This window comes from Pan troglodytes, chromosome 6, assembly GCF_028858775.2.
Source record: "Pan troglodytes isolate AG18354 chromosome 6, NHGRI_mPanTro3-v2.0_pri, whole genome shotgun sequence".
Classification (NCBI taxonomy): Eukaryota; Metazoa; Chordata; class Mammalia; order Primates; family Hominidae; genus Pan; species Pan troglodytes.
Window position 1 is genome coordinate 163123834 of NC_072404.2, and position 16038 is coordinate 163139871.

Here is a 16038-nt window from a genome sequence, read left to right on the forward strand (position 1 = left end):
GAGGTGGAGGTTGCAGTGAGTCGAGATCGTGCCATTGCACTCCAGCCTGGGCAACAAAAGCAAAACTCCATCTCAAAAAGAAAATAATAATAATAATAAAATAAACCAACATTACCAAGTGCTGACAATGATCTTGAGCAACCTGAATTTTCATACATCCCTGGTAGAAATGTAAATTGGTACATGCTTTTGTGAAAACTGCCTGAAATTATCCACTAAAATTAAACATGTGTACTTTATGACCCAGCATTTCTACTTTTAGGTAAATGCTTGACATAAATGAAGGCTAATAAGTAACACATCTATAAGAACATTCATAGCAGCTTTATTCATAATAGCCAAACACTGGAAACATCCAAATGACAATAGAATATTCATTCTTATTTTTGTATTATATTTTATTTATGTAATACAATCTTTTGTATTATATAATACAAATACATGTAACATGTATTATATAATACAATTTTTTGTATTACGTATAATACAATTTTTTGTATTACGTATAATACAATTTTTTGTATTACGTATAATACAATTTTTTGTATTACGTTTAATACAATTTTTTGTATTACGTATAATACAATTTTTTGTATTACGTATAATACAATTTTTTTGTATTACGTATAATACTATTTTTTGTATTATATATACTATTTTTTGTATCATCTAAATAAATATTTAAAGTTGGGTAGAAGGAGCTAGGCACAAAGGAATGCATAGTGATTCCATGCACATGAAGGTCAAGAACAGGCAAAGCTCGTCTATGATGACAGTAGACAAAGTTATGGTTACTTCTGATGCAGTGTACTGATTGGGAAGGGCATGGGGGGTGCTTCTAGGGTGCTGGAGCTGTTCTAAATCATTATGTGGGTCATGGTTTTACAGGGGTGTGTGTGTGTGTGTAAAATTCATTGAACTGTACCTTTCAGATTTTCATGATCATTATTCATTTCATTACAGAATGTCATAGAGATTCCACCATTTAAAGATCTTGTTTTTATAAAATTACCCGTACTATCTTATAGATGCTGGAAGGGTTAAACAATGAGAGTAGCCACAAGTAGCAGAGCACCTTCTCTTCCTACAGGATAGATCTCACTTGTACCAAAGCTGACATATGACTGCCTGCTATGTAATGCACAGTAAATTTAAAAATTTATTATTAATTAAATTTATTTCTCACTGTTACAATAAATAAATTGAAGTGTAGATGGTTTCTGCCCTCTTGCATGTTTCTTTGCATTTATTCTCAGTACATATTTTTGTCCCCTCTTTGGTCCCTTCCCAAACCCCTTGCTCAACTTTGGAAACTTGATTGAGTTACACAACAGTTGCCTAACATGATAGTCAGTGGGATATTTGCTCAATAAATTTCTAAAGCAAAAATGGACAATTATGCCCCATTATGAGTTAGAATTGGCAAACTCTTTCTATAAAGGACCACATAATATACATTTTAGACTTTGGGGGGGTCTTATGTCTCTGCCATAGCTTCTTACCTCTGTCATTGCATCATACATAGACAATACATTTTTTTAAATGGCTGTATTTCAATAAAACTTTTTTATGAACACTGAATTTTATAGCATCACAAAATATTTTTTCATCTTTTTTAAAACCATTTAAAATGTGAAAATTATTCTTAGCTAGCTTTTGAGCCATACAAAAAGAAGTGATGGACAGAATTTGGGTCTCAGGACTTAGTTTGCAGAGCTCTGATTTAGAGTCATGTAATTTTAAGTAATAACTTGAATCTCAACCTTCAGTTCCATCATTTCTAGTAGGTTATCAAATTACCATATGCTGTTAGAGAGTGCTTTTATTTATTGTTCCTTTAAGAAGCACTAAATATTAAGTTTAATATCAAAGGCTTTGTTTCCTCTTTGGCATGATTGTAATTCATAAGACTTCTAATAAAAGAGGGTGGGTTTGTAAAAAATTCCACAGATATTTGAGGCCTAGTCATTAGTAGGTACAGTGTCAATAAGAATTACAGTACTTTTCTGCATTATCTTAATTCTGATTTGATAAATAATTATTTTTTAAAAACCCTTCATTTTGAAAACAATGAAATAACTAAGGCAGTATATAATGCATTTATTTGAGGCCAACTGGCCAAGTTCTGTGACTCTTTCCTGGGTTTCTATGTGTCCTGACACATGAGGAAACAAATATTCACTGACATTCAAGAAGGTCAGAGGTACAAGTAACTGCTCCACACAGCATAGCATTTTCAAGACAGGCCTCCAAGTTGGTTCCTCTCCATTCCCTGCACTATTTGCTAGAGACATGAATGATAAATCTTTACATCATTGAACTGTCTGTCTCATTCTCCTGTCATCCAAAAATCAGGGTGGGTTTTTTTCTGATGAGTTCTATGTGCAATTTCAAAATTGTTATTTCTATTCAGACTGAATAGTAAAAAATCATCTGAAAGGGTAAATTTGAGGAATGACATCACACTGCTTTGTGCCTCCCACCCATTCACTCCCAAATGAGGGATCCCTCAGCCACAGCAGCAGAAAAAGAGGACAAAAGGCCACTGATTTTCCATGAAGGTGAAATCTGTGCTGCACGGGCTCCAAAACTCACTGCACATAACTCATCTTAAGCCCATCTCCAGGAACCCCTCATGGGTTTCTATGCTCCATTCTAGAGTCAGTACTTTGCAACTAGCCTTGTCTTTCCTCCTTTAGGATGGATACAGGGTAGACTTGGGAGACCTGAAACAAGATAAATATAGAGTCAACAGAAGAACAAACTCAGGAGGAAAGCCAACTGGGCTCAAATCTCGGCTCCACTCTTCACTGTAGATGGAAATAGACACTTATTGAATACCTGTTCTGTGCTGGAAACTTCACATAAACTGTTCCAGTTGTTAAACTAAACAAGAAGAGAGGAAGGAACAAAAGGTGTCCCTTATTTAACTCATGTACAACAGGGAAGAAAACTTATGAAGGAACTGCTTCAAATAGGGTTTTGTTTCACATATTATTCAAGCGACCAGGTTGACTTTGTTGAACTTCTGATTCCATGACAACAGCAAACTCTGCATGTGTGCTCAGGGTTTGACATGCTGTGGTATATGCTGTGGTATACTCTCCACCTAAAAGAGTATGCAGCATAATGGTTGTGAATCTCTGGAAATCAGGGTGTCGCTTCTGTTTTCCAGAAGACGAAGATGCCAGAAGGGCTTCTGAGCAATGTGCTATGAGACCACCTATGGAAGAGAGAGAACAACTCTTTAACTGTGGCTTTACTTAGTAAACTTCCAAACGATTACTGAAATGTCATCATTAGACAACGTAAGCAACTAGCAGAAAATTCATATGTCTAACGCAGCCTCCTCATTCTTTTTCTGTCTTTCCCTGTGATCCAGGAGGAAGGATGCTGGTTTCTTATCGTACAAAGATCACCTGCCAGTGAGCCAAGTGGTGGTTGGAGATACTGACCGTCAAGGCTCAGAAGCCAAATTGAGCGTAGGTCCTCTGCGCTGCCAAGGAGACAGTAAGTTTGCATAGCAGCTATGGCTTGCACTTTCTTATCCCATTTAAATATTGTTTCCAGGCTCCTCAGAAGATGCCTGCAATCAGACTTGCTCTCCTGTAGCTCCTACAGAAACATCACGCAACCCAAGCAGAGATAACTTAGAGGAGGGGAACAGCCATAAAGCCTCCAGTATAGGAGCCGAGATTTGGGCATAAAGTGGGGATATCCATCTTTCCTCTATATTCATATGTAACAAGTTTGACTACCTAAGTTTATGATGATATGAATAGCAATGCTAATAGCATAAAAGCAGTACTCAACAGCTGTGATTCCACGGAGTGCTGCTGTTAATGCCATTAGGATGACTATTTATATCACCATAAACCGAGTTTATGGTGATATAAATAGTAGCATTATGGCTTAATGTGTCATTGTAAACTTGGATTATGGCCATATAAAGTTTGACATTATTGCTATCAAACTTCATCATCATCAGAGCTTGATGGTCCCTTGTAAGCCAAAGATTGTTTCTGTTAACTGTGTCTTGCTTTCAAGATTAGTCACCCCAGAGAGGAATTTGGGGCTGCTAGCTTGGACAGTGGGAGGTAAGGGAGTTGGAGTGATGGTCCCTCCTAATTAAGGGCACCATTAGGATTTTATGTTGTTTGATACCCTTCGGTGTGCTTTATGTGCAGTCAGAGGGAAACAGGGACATGGTTGCACTGTGGGGATTCTGCAGCGAGCATCCTGGGCATCATTTTCCCTCTTCTTTCTGGGACACGTGGTTTAGGCAACTCTCCTGAGAGTTCTATGCTTTTGTGATTGTGTGCTAGGCATCCGGAGACCTAGATTCTGCTCCCCAAATAGCTGACTTGCCAGGAGACCTCAGGCAAACCCCTCCATTGTCTTAACTGTGGTAATGAGAATACCACCCGCATCCCAATTCCTCCTGGGGAGGCTGTGAATATTTTAGCGCCTGGATTTGGATTCCTCCTAGCAAAGCATTATGTGAGATGGAATATTATTACCACTTTGTAAATCAAGGGAGAATTGGACCTACTTGATAATAAATTATAGCGTCCACTCAAAGAGATGTCCTAAGGAACGTAATGATGCATGCTTAACAGTTTCCTACTTAGTAAATTGAGGTTGTCAGCAATTAAGCAATGCCATGTTCCTAATACAAAAGGGAGATGGACTTTGTACTGATTTTTCTCTACTTACATTGAAAATGCTACCTGTAAAATTGAGACTGGTCAAGATCTTTATCACGCACTTATTGAACAATAATACTTCATTTGTTTAGTCAGGCTTAGTAAAACTGTGCAGAAGAAATTTAATTTCAACTGCCTAAGAAAAGGATATTCACCTAAAGCAATAGTATATATGCATTTTAAACAAATATTATAAGAAATGAAATACAGTGTTGCTCTAAAATTAGGAAGACTGTCATGTGTTGTCTAATGAAAATCATTTTTGTTATGGAATAATTACTCATTAGCATATAAAGGTAAAATATTTCTGGCTTACCGATTCTAATTCTGAAGTTAGCTTTGAATTTGAGAAAGTGTTCCCATTAAATAATTGATTAACTTAATATATTTATAAAAATTCCACTTCTGCAAACTTTTTTTCTTGTCTGTTTTGTTTTGCTTTGTTTTCTTTTTTTGAGACGGAGTCTTGCTCTGTCGCCCAGGCTGGAGTACAGCGGTACGATCTCAGCTCACTGCAACCTCCGCCTCCCAGGTTCAAGTGATTCTCCAGCCTCAGCCTCCCAAGTAGCTGGGATTACAAGCACACGCCACCATGCCCGGCTAATTTTTGCACTTTTAGTAGAGACGGGGTTTCACCATGTTGGACAGACTGGTCTCAAACTCCTGACCCCGGGTGATCCACACGCCTCGGCCTCCCAAAATGCTGGGATTACAGGTGTGAGCTACTGTGCCCAGCCTTCTGCAAACTTTTATTACCATTCTTAAAAAAAAGATTCTAGGAACATTAAATAGTAGATGCTGCAGTATATGAGCACTTTATAATTAATATTAGCTTATTTGTTCTTAATAAATCAACCTCAGGAAGAATTTATTGTGAGGCTGTCATTCATCTAGAACTTTCCTAGGTGCTCTGGAAAGTAAGAAAAAGAAGTTCAAACCATGTTATGTGAAATGAACATGAAAAAATATTGGAAAACACAAATTGTCTTATAATTTAATTTTAGGCTTTGTAATATAAAATTATTGCAACTGATAATCAAGAAAGGAGCCATAGAAGGTGTATTTCAGGCAGACTTTCTTTTTAAAAAGAGAAAATGAGAAAAGTATAGTGGTCATTGTTCATTTGCATTTCTATTCTAGGGCTGTTGTTCTTAGAAACATTTTTAGAACCTATTATCAAAATAAACTTATTTATTCACATTACATGATCTCAGTATACTTATAATTACTGTAACTTCAGAGAAACTCTTTTAAATAATATTTTACCTGATATTTCATGAAAGCAAAAGCGGTCAACAGTTAATGGCAATTATGTAGAATACTTTTGTGTCTGTGTGAGAGAGAGAAATCTCATTGTTTTCCAGGCAACCGAGAATAAGTATTCTACCTGGTACTCGAATTGCCTGGTAGCAGTCAGCAGTTGTGACTGCTGTGCCCTTTAAGAATGTTCTCACGGCTGGGCGCGGTGGCTCACGCCTGTAATCCCAGCACTTTGGGAGGCCGAGGCGGGCGGATCACGAGGTCAGGAGATCGAGACCATCCTGGCTAACGCGGTGAAACCCCGTCTCTACTAAAAATACAAAAAAAAAAAAAAAAAAAAAATTAGCCGGGCGTGGTGGCGGGCGCCTGTAGTCCCAGCTACTCAGGAGGCTGAGGCAGGAGAATGGTGTGAACCTGGGAGGCGGAGCTTGCAGTGAGCAGAGATTGTGCCACTGCACTCCAGCCTGGGTGACAGAGCAAGACTCCATCTTAACAAAAAAAAAAAAAAAAAAAAGAATGTTCTCACATGGACACAGTAGTGATAGAGTGTTCCGTATCAACTGCATTTTCCAGTTTTTATACATAAGTGATCTCCCTGGTTACACACAGCCTCCTGTGAATTGGGTAGGGCAAATATTAGTCTTTCTGCCTTACAAATGAAGAAAATACTTCTTTGAAAATGGCATTTACACAGCAAATTTCTGAGCATACTTTCAGCCTCTGAGAGGCTTCAGGACAAAAGATGGAACAGAGAATAGAAATAGCTGTGTCTGTACAAGGTCAGAGTTGTTTTCCCAACTGTACTCTCATCCCTGAGCCAATTGTTGATTAAATTAAAATGCCTTAAAATGTTTCATTTGGGTTTTATCCCACCACTAGCCTCAGCCACACATGTCAGTTACCAACATAGTACAAACATTATAGGGATTAAATTTATGTAATTTTAAAAGTGGCATAGTGCATTTTTCCTGCTGTTTATAGAGATGAACTTACTTTGTGTCATTTACTGAAGTCTGTTCAAACCTACAGCTTATAAAGACTAAACCTATTGTTGAAAAATATCTTTCAGTTTGAGGAGTTGAGTGATGACAGCCCTCAGAACCTGCCTCTTGAATTAGGCCCCAGTTCCATCCTCTAGTCTCAGAGAATGAAATCATTTTTGTGGGCTCTGCCCAACCATTTCAGCAGTTTCGGTTGATTTCATCATGCCTGCTGAGTTTCATTTTTGCTTTGATTCGTCTGAACTCAGACCCATATAATCAAAATGCTAAAGAAAATCAGTGCATGCCACTCAGATCTGCTGCATTTCCCATGTAGTTCTGTGAAATGCTTATGTCCTTACAGGTGTGTGTGTGTGTGTGTGTGTGTGTGTGTGTGTGTGTGTGTGGTTTTTTCTTTCATTCTTTCTTTTTTGCAAAGCCTATCCAAATGGAAACTTCAAATCAAATGACACTGAAAGTATGACTGGTGATGGATGGTTTGCTAAAATAAAAAGTGCTGTGAAAATACAAATCCCCCTCTTAAACTACATGTACGCACCTAGAAAGAAACAAAAGAACCATTTGGAAGATTAAAACTCAATGATTAGGTAGACATTGTTTCAAATTGAAATATGTAATCATCTTTGCAGATGGCTGCCAAACTTTCATACTTTCATGAAATTAGTTAAAAAAATAAAAGACTTCCACTTTTGGAGGTAGAAATCTCATACTATATATGATGAATATAATTAATTGTAGGAATATAGCATTTGCTAGACGATTGCTTTATTTTCAGCCATATGATGTAAAACTTTACTGTACTCCTCTAGGGATACGGGGACTGTAAATAAATACTTTGGAGCAAGTTTGTCAGAACCATAGGAAAGGTTTAAAAAAAAAAAATCAAGTGTTTTCAGTAAACCTGGGTAGAAACAATTCTAGAAAATGTCTTATTCAAGGGCTTCTTCCAAGGCCATGCCAGAAACACTGGCTGTGAGGCTGGCCGACAGAGCACTGGAGTCACACTGCAGGATTAAGATGCAAATTCAGTTTCTCAGAGCTACGGAGGTGACCCAGAGAGACAAGGAAGGAAAGGCAAGGCAGTAGTGACACATCCAGTTCTGGAACACTCAGAGGACAGACAAAGCTGTGTGTAAACAAATAAAGATACTGATGGAGATTCATCAAGACGATGGTGAATATTTGTTCTTTGGGAAAGTTATTTTATGTGCCAGACTAATAGGAAGGCCATTATCTTTTTTTTGCAAGAATTTTACAAACCAGGATCATAACCTGCCATTCCCTTGACAGGAGAGATAAGATGGCCAGGCATGGTGGCTCACACCTGTAATCCCAGCACTTTGGGAAGCCGAGGCAGGCAGATCACTTGAGGTCAGGAGTTCGAGGACAGCCTGGCCAACATGGTGAAGCCCTGTCTCTAATAAAAACACAAAAATTAGCAGGGTGTGCTGGTGGCCGCCTGTAATCCCAGCTACTCAGGAGGCTGAGGCAGGAGAATCATTTGAACCCGGGAGGTGGAAGTTGCAGTGAGCCAACATCATGCTGTTGCACTTCAGCTTGGGTGACAGTGCGAGACTCCACCTCAAAAAAAAAAAAAAAAAGCAAAAACAGACAAGGCAATGCCTCGGTCTCCACGTTGTTTCTGTACCAATGAAACATTTCCAACAGGGGCGCACATGACAGTAACTCTCTTTCAGAAGATAATTCCCATGAGCATACATAGGCCACATACTCTGTGCAGTGAATAGGGACTGAAGGAGAAACCACTTCTCATCTGGGTTCAGGAAGCAATTCTCCTTATTGAGAGGAAGCAGCTCTCCAGGCTCCAGAGAAGAGTTCAAAGTTTATTTATCTCCTTTTTCTTTGCTGCTTCAGGCTTGGAAAAGGCAAGAAAGGAAAAGGGACTAGCATGCAGGTTCTAAACCAATCACTTTTGATTCATTTTCTCTCTTGATTCTCTCAACATCCCTTAATAGGTGATACTGTTGACAAAAAAAAAAATAAAAATAAAAATAAATAAATAAAAAAGTACCCCTGTAAAATATTTAAAGAGGTTTATTTAAGCCAAAGATGAGTGGCCATGGCCCAAGGTACAGGCTCAAGAGGTCCTCAGAACATGTGTCCAAGGGCTACAATTTGGTTTTTATATGTTTTAGAAAGACATAAGACATCAATCAATATATGTGAGGTATACATTGGTTTAGTCTAGAAGCAATGTGAGAGTGTGGCTTACAAGTCATAGGTGGATTTAAAAATGTTCTGGTTGGAGATTGGTTAAAAGAGTTAAGTTATTATCTGAAGGTCTGGAATTGATAGAAAGGAGCATCTGGGTTAAGATAAGGGGTTGTGGAGGTCAAGGTACTTATTACGTAGATGAAGTCTCCTAGGTGGCTGCCCTTAGAGACAATAGATGGCAAATGTTTCCATTTAGACCTTTAAAAGGTGCTTAGACTCTCAGTAAATTTCTTCTGGATTTTGAGGGCCTGGAAGGGGAAAGATCTAGTTATGTTGATAGAGATTATTTATAGATGTGAATTTTCCCCCACAAAAAAACTGCTTAGCAGGGTCATTTCAAAATATGGCAAAGAAACATGTTTGGGTGTGAAATCTTTTTATTTCTTCCTTTTTCTGTCATGTGATGTTATGCTAGAGTCAGGTTAAAATTTGGTGTCTTATTGCTACAGTCTGTAAACTGTCATGGCCCTGGTGGAAGTATGGCAGTGAGGACAACCAGAGGTCACTCTTGTCACCATCTTGGTTGTGGTGGGTTTTAGCCGGCTTCTTTACTGCAACCTGTTTTATCAGCAAGGTCTTTGTAACCTGTATCTTGTGCCAACTTCCTATTTAATCCCGTGACTTAGAACTTCTAACCACCTGGGAATGAAGTCCAGCAGGTCTTAGCCTTATTTCGAGATGGATTTGGCACTTAGATTTTTAGTTTTGGTTCACAGTACCTTTGACTTCAGTGTACTGATGAGGAAACAGAAACAATGTTATTAGGTGCTTTGCCAATAAGTTTCAGAGTTCAGACTGGAATCTACCTAGTTCCAAAGTCCTCCTTTCTACTCTATTCAATCAGAGCTGATGTTAGGATAAAAATGGGAAGAAAAAAAAATCTCTTATGTTCTCGGGGAGTGGCTGGGTCTAGCTGTTTGCTAATGAGGGGGTCTAGGGAAACATCCCTATTGCCCTGTGAAGGGTCACTGAAAAACCAACTCACAAGGCAGGTTAATAGAAGAAAAGGCATGCAAATTTTACTACAGGGAGTATACAGGGAGAATCACAGAATGATTTCTCACCCCCCAAAGGAGTTCAGAAGCTTATATATCATCCTGGAAAAACAGGTTTTGGGAGCAGGGGAGGAGAGGAACTTCACTTTCACTGTCAAAAGGACTATTTACTGGCTGGGCGCATTGGTTCACGCCTGTAATCCCAACACTTTGGGAGGCTGAGGCGGATGGATCACTTGAGGTCAGGAGTTTGAGACCAGCCTGGCCAACATGGTGAAACCCCAACTCTACTAAAAATACAAAAATCAGCTGCGCATGTTGGTGCGCACCTGTGATCCCAGCTGCTCAGGAGACTGAGGCATGAGAATCGCTTGAACCCAGGATGCAGAGGTTGCAGTGAGCCGAGATCACGCCATTGTACTCCAGCCTGGGTGACAGACCAAGACTCTGTCAAAAAAAAAAAAAAAAAAGACTATTTAAAAGTTCATCTCTGTTCCTAGATCCATTTATTCTCTCTGGTAATCCCTTCAACAGAATTCCTCTTCTCTCCACTCCCATAATCTATTTTTCCAGGATGGTAAATAAGCTTCTGAACCCCCACTGGGGGCGGGGGGTGGGGAGTGGTAATCCCTCTGGGGCTCTCCTTGGTTCTCCACATGTACATGTTAAATCAATATGTATGCCTTTTCTCCATTTAATCTGACTCTTGGGAGTTGATTTATGTTTTTACTTTTTTTTTTTTTTTTTTTTTTTTTTGCGAATCTTCAGAGGGCAAAGGGAAAGATTCCATTGGCTCCTACACTGCCAAGCTGTGTCTTCTAACTTACTCTTACATGAAGGGCTGGTTCTGAAAGCAGAGATAAAAAAAGGATAGGTGACAAAAACTGCTCCCAGTCCCATGCTTAGTGGAGAAAAGATCCCCCTTGATTTTGCACCCCTCTTTTTGACAAGTCATCAAACAACTGATCTTTTTCCACTTACTGCATCTATTTTGGCTCCCCTAACAGTGTACTTCTTAAAAGTAAAAACAGAATCTAATTCACTTGTATATTCTCAGTAGTATCACATGCCTAACACCTAGAAAGGATTCAACAAATGTTTGTTGAATGAGGAAGAAAAATAATACATCAGAGCAGAGGGAGAGTGATAATGCCAGGTTTGGCCTGAAACTCAGCTTCTGCCCTTAGGGCACTCATCAACCCAAGCAGAGAAATCTCAGGGCCCTGGGGCTTTGGAGTTCTCTAATGGAGCCACAGGTACTGGGCCAACTGACTTCCTACATGAAATCTGGATTTTAGAGCCTGTTTTCCTAGACCCCTCATTTCCTGCTTGGGTACAGCTCTTGCCTCTGCCTTTTCTTTTTTAAAGTTTTCATTACATTGTGTACTGATTTCTGGCTCACTTTGCGTCCCTACTATTGTTCTGAAAGCTTATCTCTGATTCAGCCCCACCCAGAAAAGAGAGGTTGCCTCAGGCAATCTATGTAGGATGATAATAGGTGTATTACCAGCATAGAGGACCACTTTCTCTCTGTCTCTCCATTCCTGCCCTGGCCATTAATTATAATACATTCGATTTACTTGGGTTTGGTCTTCAGCCCTCATGCTTTTGCATCATGATGGTGGGCTCATACATGATTTTTAAAAAGAGCATTAACATCACAAATCTCAGAATGGGTAACATTTGATCATTCCCAGTAACTATTTCCTGAGAAGGTGCTCTAAATTATTTTTCTTTCCCCATTTTTTCCCACAAAATGTGGCTGTATATTTTTGCCTCACGTATAGCTCAAAACAAGACCAAGAATCACAGTGTCCTAACAGTGGAAGCATCTTAGAGATCAACCAGTGCAGAACCTCTCATTTTACAGATGAGGGGTCTGGGTCTAGAGAGGTTAAGTGACTGGCCCAAGGTCTCAGAGCTGGTATACAGCAGAGCACATCGAGAAATAGTTTAATACAGCCTTCATCCTTAGTAATTCCCCAGGGCCAGGATGAATGTTGACACCCAAAGAGGAAACTTTGACCTGGAACAATGACCTTGGGTCTCTGCCTATCAACAGCTGAGTGGGTATCAGAACTCTTAGTCTTACTCCATCATGAGATCAATCATCTGGAAATCTTGATAGAAAACCTACAGCCACAGAAGTGAGGGTCAGCGGCAGAAAGTTGATGACTTCTGTTTTTTTGTTATGTTTTTTGTTTGTGTATGTGTGTGTGTGTGGTTTGTTTGTTTGTTTTAACTTTTTAGGGTTGATAATAGAAGGCATGAAAAAAAAAACGCCCTGGAGTGATGTGTAGAAACCATTAACCTCTATTTTTTCTTAATGTCCCAGCCTTCACTGCTATTGCCATGGGCTACTAACAACTGAGAAGCAGTAGTGGGTCTAAGAACAAGCAGAAATAGTGAAATTTTCAGGATCACAACCTAGGCTGATTCCCATTAATGGTTGAGCCCTCCGGGCATTTCTGAGGTCAGCTCCAATTACAAATGCTGTAACTTTTGCAAGTAGATGGAAGCCTTCCCTTTTATCTTCCAGATTCCAGAGTGACTTTAAACAATTAGAAGAAATGGACAATTCCTGCGAAGGAAATCAGCTCTTTAAGATTACTCAGTTACTCAACTTCAGCTGCAAACTCACTGTTGAAATGGGACGTAAAATTGGTTACAGTTTGGAAAAAAGTCTTTCTGTTTTACAATTGATATGATATTTGTGTGCGTGTGACTGATTTTCTTACCTGTCCTTTCAAATACCATTTGTATTTGGAGGAATCGTCACATGCCACAGAGGAATTAATCAACGTGAATGAGCTGATGCCAGACTTGGTTCTGCAGGTCTGTGTTGTCAACAAAGAGTCAAATTCTGTAAAATATTTGAAGACATTTATTCTGAGCCAAATATGAGTGACCATGGCCCATGACACAGCCCTCAAGAAGTCCTGAGAATGTGTGCCCAAGGTGGTTGGGACACAGCTTGGTTTTATACATTTTATCTATTTTATGTTATTTTATTTTATATTTTATTTTTTGAGACAGAGTCTTGCTCTGTTGCCCAGGCTAGAGTGCAGTGGCATGACCTTGGCTCACTGCAACCTCTGCCTCCCAGGTTCAAGCGATTCTCCTGCCTCAGCCTCCCAAGTAGCTGGGACTACAGGTACATGCCACCACACCCCGCTAATTTTTTTATTTTTAGTAGAGACAGGGTTTCACCATGTTGGCCAGGCTGGCCTCGAACTCTTGACCTTAGATGATCCACCCCTCTCAGCCTCCCAAAGTGCTGGGATTACATGCATGAGCCACCACGCCTGGCAGGTTTTATACATTTTAGAGAGGTATGAGACATCAATCAAATACATTTAAGAAATACGTTGGTTTGGTCCAGAAAGGCGGGACAACTCAAAGCGGAGGGTGGTGGGGGTAGGGGTTCCAGGCTATAGGTGAATTTAAATATTTTGTGATTGACAATTTGTTGAGTTTGTCTAAAGACCTGAGACTGATAGAAATGGAATGTTCATGTTAAGATAAAAGATTGTGGATACCAAAGTTCTTTTGAAGTCTTATAGTGGATGCCCTTAGAGACAATAGATGACAAAGTTTCCTATTCAGATCTTAATCTCTTTAGGATTGGGAGGGTCTAGAAGAAAGAGATCTAGCTATGTTAATAGAGATTCTTTACAGATGCAAAATTTCCCCCACAAAAAACAGCTTTGGAGGCCCATTTCAAAATATGGCTAAGAAACATGCTTTGGGGTAAAATATTTTGATTTTCTTCCTTGTCTCATAATGTTATATGAGTCAGGTTGGAAAATAAGTCACAATATATAGGTTAAATAAAACCCATCTGATGAAAATTTATTATTTGTAGGGCATGACTCCCCACACCCCTTAGATAGGAATTTGGGCAAGACTAAAAAAGAAAAAATCAGAGTTTAGTCCTCAGTGTGGCTGGATGGGTTCTGCCTCCTCCATGTCCTCTCTCTGGGTGCCTCTCCCTTCCTGAACTTGTTACTCTCTGCAGAGGAAACAGCATCCCCAGATGCAGGCGGGAGATTTCTCTGCAAATTGAATCCCCGTAATTGGGTTTCTCTGCTGAACTCTCTGACCAATCTCTCACCATTTGAAGAGAATTAGTCTTGGCCTATTGGATCTAAACATCCACAGTGTGGAGCATACTTTGGAAGTGACAGAAACACGGAGTGAAATAGAGTCTAACCTATTCCAGGATCAGCTCCTGAAAACAAATTCAACCTAAGAGACTTTATTGAGAAAAACGAGACATGGCTCTGATCCTGGATCAGTTTATGTTTCAGTGAGGGTGAAAATTTTAACAAAGTGGAGGAGATTAGGATGGAAGTTTGGATTCCTAGTGGGACTTTGAGTGGAAAGCTGAGAGGCCTCATGTAGTTGTGCTTTACAAACATTAATGTACTTAGAAACCACCTGAGATCTTGTTAAAATGCAGATTCTGATTCAGGAAGTCTGGAGCAGGACCTGAGATGCTACAAGGTGTGGCTGCCGCTAGCCAACAGGCCATGCTTAGGCCAGCAACCTTACATAGCAGCATGGTGAACAGCACAGACTTTGGAATCACACCCACCTGGGTCCAAATCCCAACTTTCTCCCTCACTAACCATGTGCCTTTGGACAAGTTCCTTAACCTCTCTGGGCTTCTACTTCTCACCCAGATCCTTACCTCAGCTGCAAATGAGAATAATTGTAACATCACTGAGTTTGCTCCAGTAAAGCCTGATTGTCCCCAGTCCTTGCACATAGTCAGAGCTCTCTAAGTGTTAGCCAACATCATCATTCTTATATCCATTTGCTGTGGAAAAAGTGGCAGGCTTGATATCAGAAAAGCTCTGCCCATCTTCCTGCTCCATGTTCCTGTCCCTTTACCGTTGAGTTCATGCCTTTTCTTGGAGAAAACAGGTCTAGTCTCAGGTGACAGTGTAGCATCCAGCCATTTAGCTTCTCCTAATTTGGAGGTGCTGGCCACAATACCTGATTAGAGCTCAACTGCATTTTTTGAGTCCCCAGGGGCAATGTCCTTCCACATAAGCAATCTCTCATTTCCTTCTCATCATGTGGATCTCAGCTTTGATGTTAATTCTTCTAAGAGGACTTCTTTGTCCACTCAGCTGACATAGCCACTCACACCTCCCTACAGCCCTTCTTAATTTTCTTCATAGAATGTGCCACTCCCTGGAATTATCTCTGCAATGCACAACTCAATTCTGACACCAACTGCCCTGAGTTAGCACAGCCTTCACAAGTTAAAAGCACAGTCCCCAACAAAACAGCCTTCTCTTCACACACCAGCTGCAAACTTGGGTGGCTCTCAAGCCACTCACATTTCTGACCAACTGACTACAAATTTGGGGGTTGCTACTATTCTTTCAGGGTCAATAATTCACTAGAATGACTCACAGAACTCAGGTAAGTGCTATACTTATAATCAGAGTTTTGTTATAAAGGATACAAATCAAGTCTAGCCAAATGAAGAGATGCACAGGGTGAGGTCGGGGGAAGCTTCAGAGACAAGAGCTTGCATGTCCTCTTCCTGTGAAGTGAGAATTGTAGGAGTTAAAGAAAGAGGAAAGAAACACAAAAGGCAGCTCAACAGCCAAGACAGGTTTATTTTGGAGAAGAAACCTGAGAGGGGCTTCTGGCTGATTTCAGTCAAGAGCACTCTCTCTTACAGACTAAGAGTATTTAAGGGTTTTAGGGTGAGAGAGCTTATCACAGGCTTGGACTGTTTCTGTGTGGAAGAGAAGTTTATTGCAGGGTTGAAATGTCTCTGGTTGGAGGGGGGTTATCTTGGGGCTGACATCTCTCCGGCCT

General features: G+C 40.0%; 1 protein-coding gene across 1 annotated transcript in view; it reads left to right on the forward strand.

The window, feature by feature from the left end:
- Window positions 1-16038, forward strand: part of CNTNAP2 (contactin associated protein 2) — a 2300337-nt gene that overhangs the window by 1850176 nt on the left and 434123 nt on the right. Inside the window, exon 15 of the mRNA XM_063815738.1 lies at window positions 3383-3510. Coding sequence (XP_063671808.1) covers window positions 3383-3510 — 128 coding nt within the window. The remainder of the gene's footprint in view (window positions 1-3382; window positions 3511-16038) is intronic.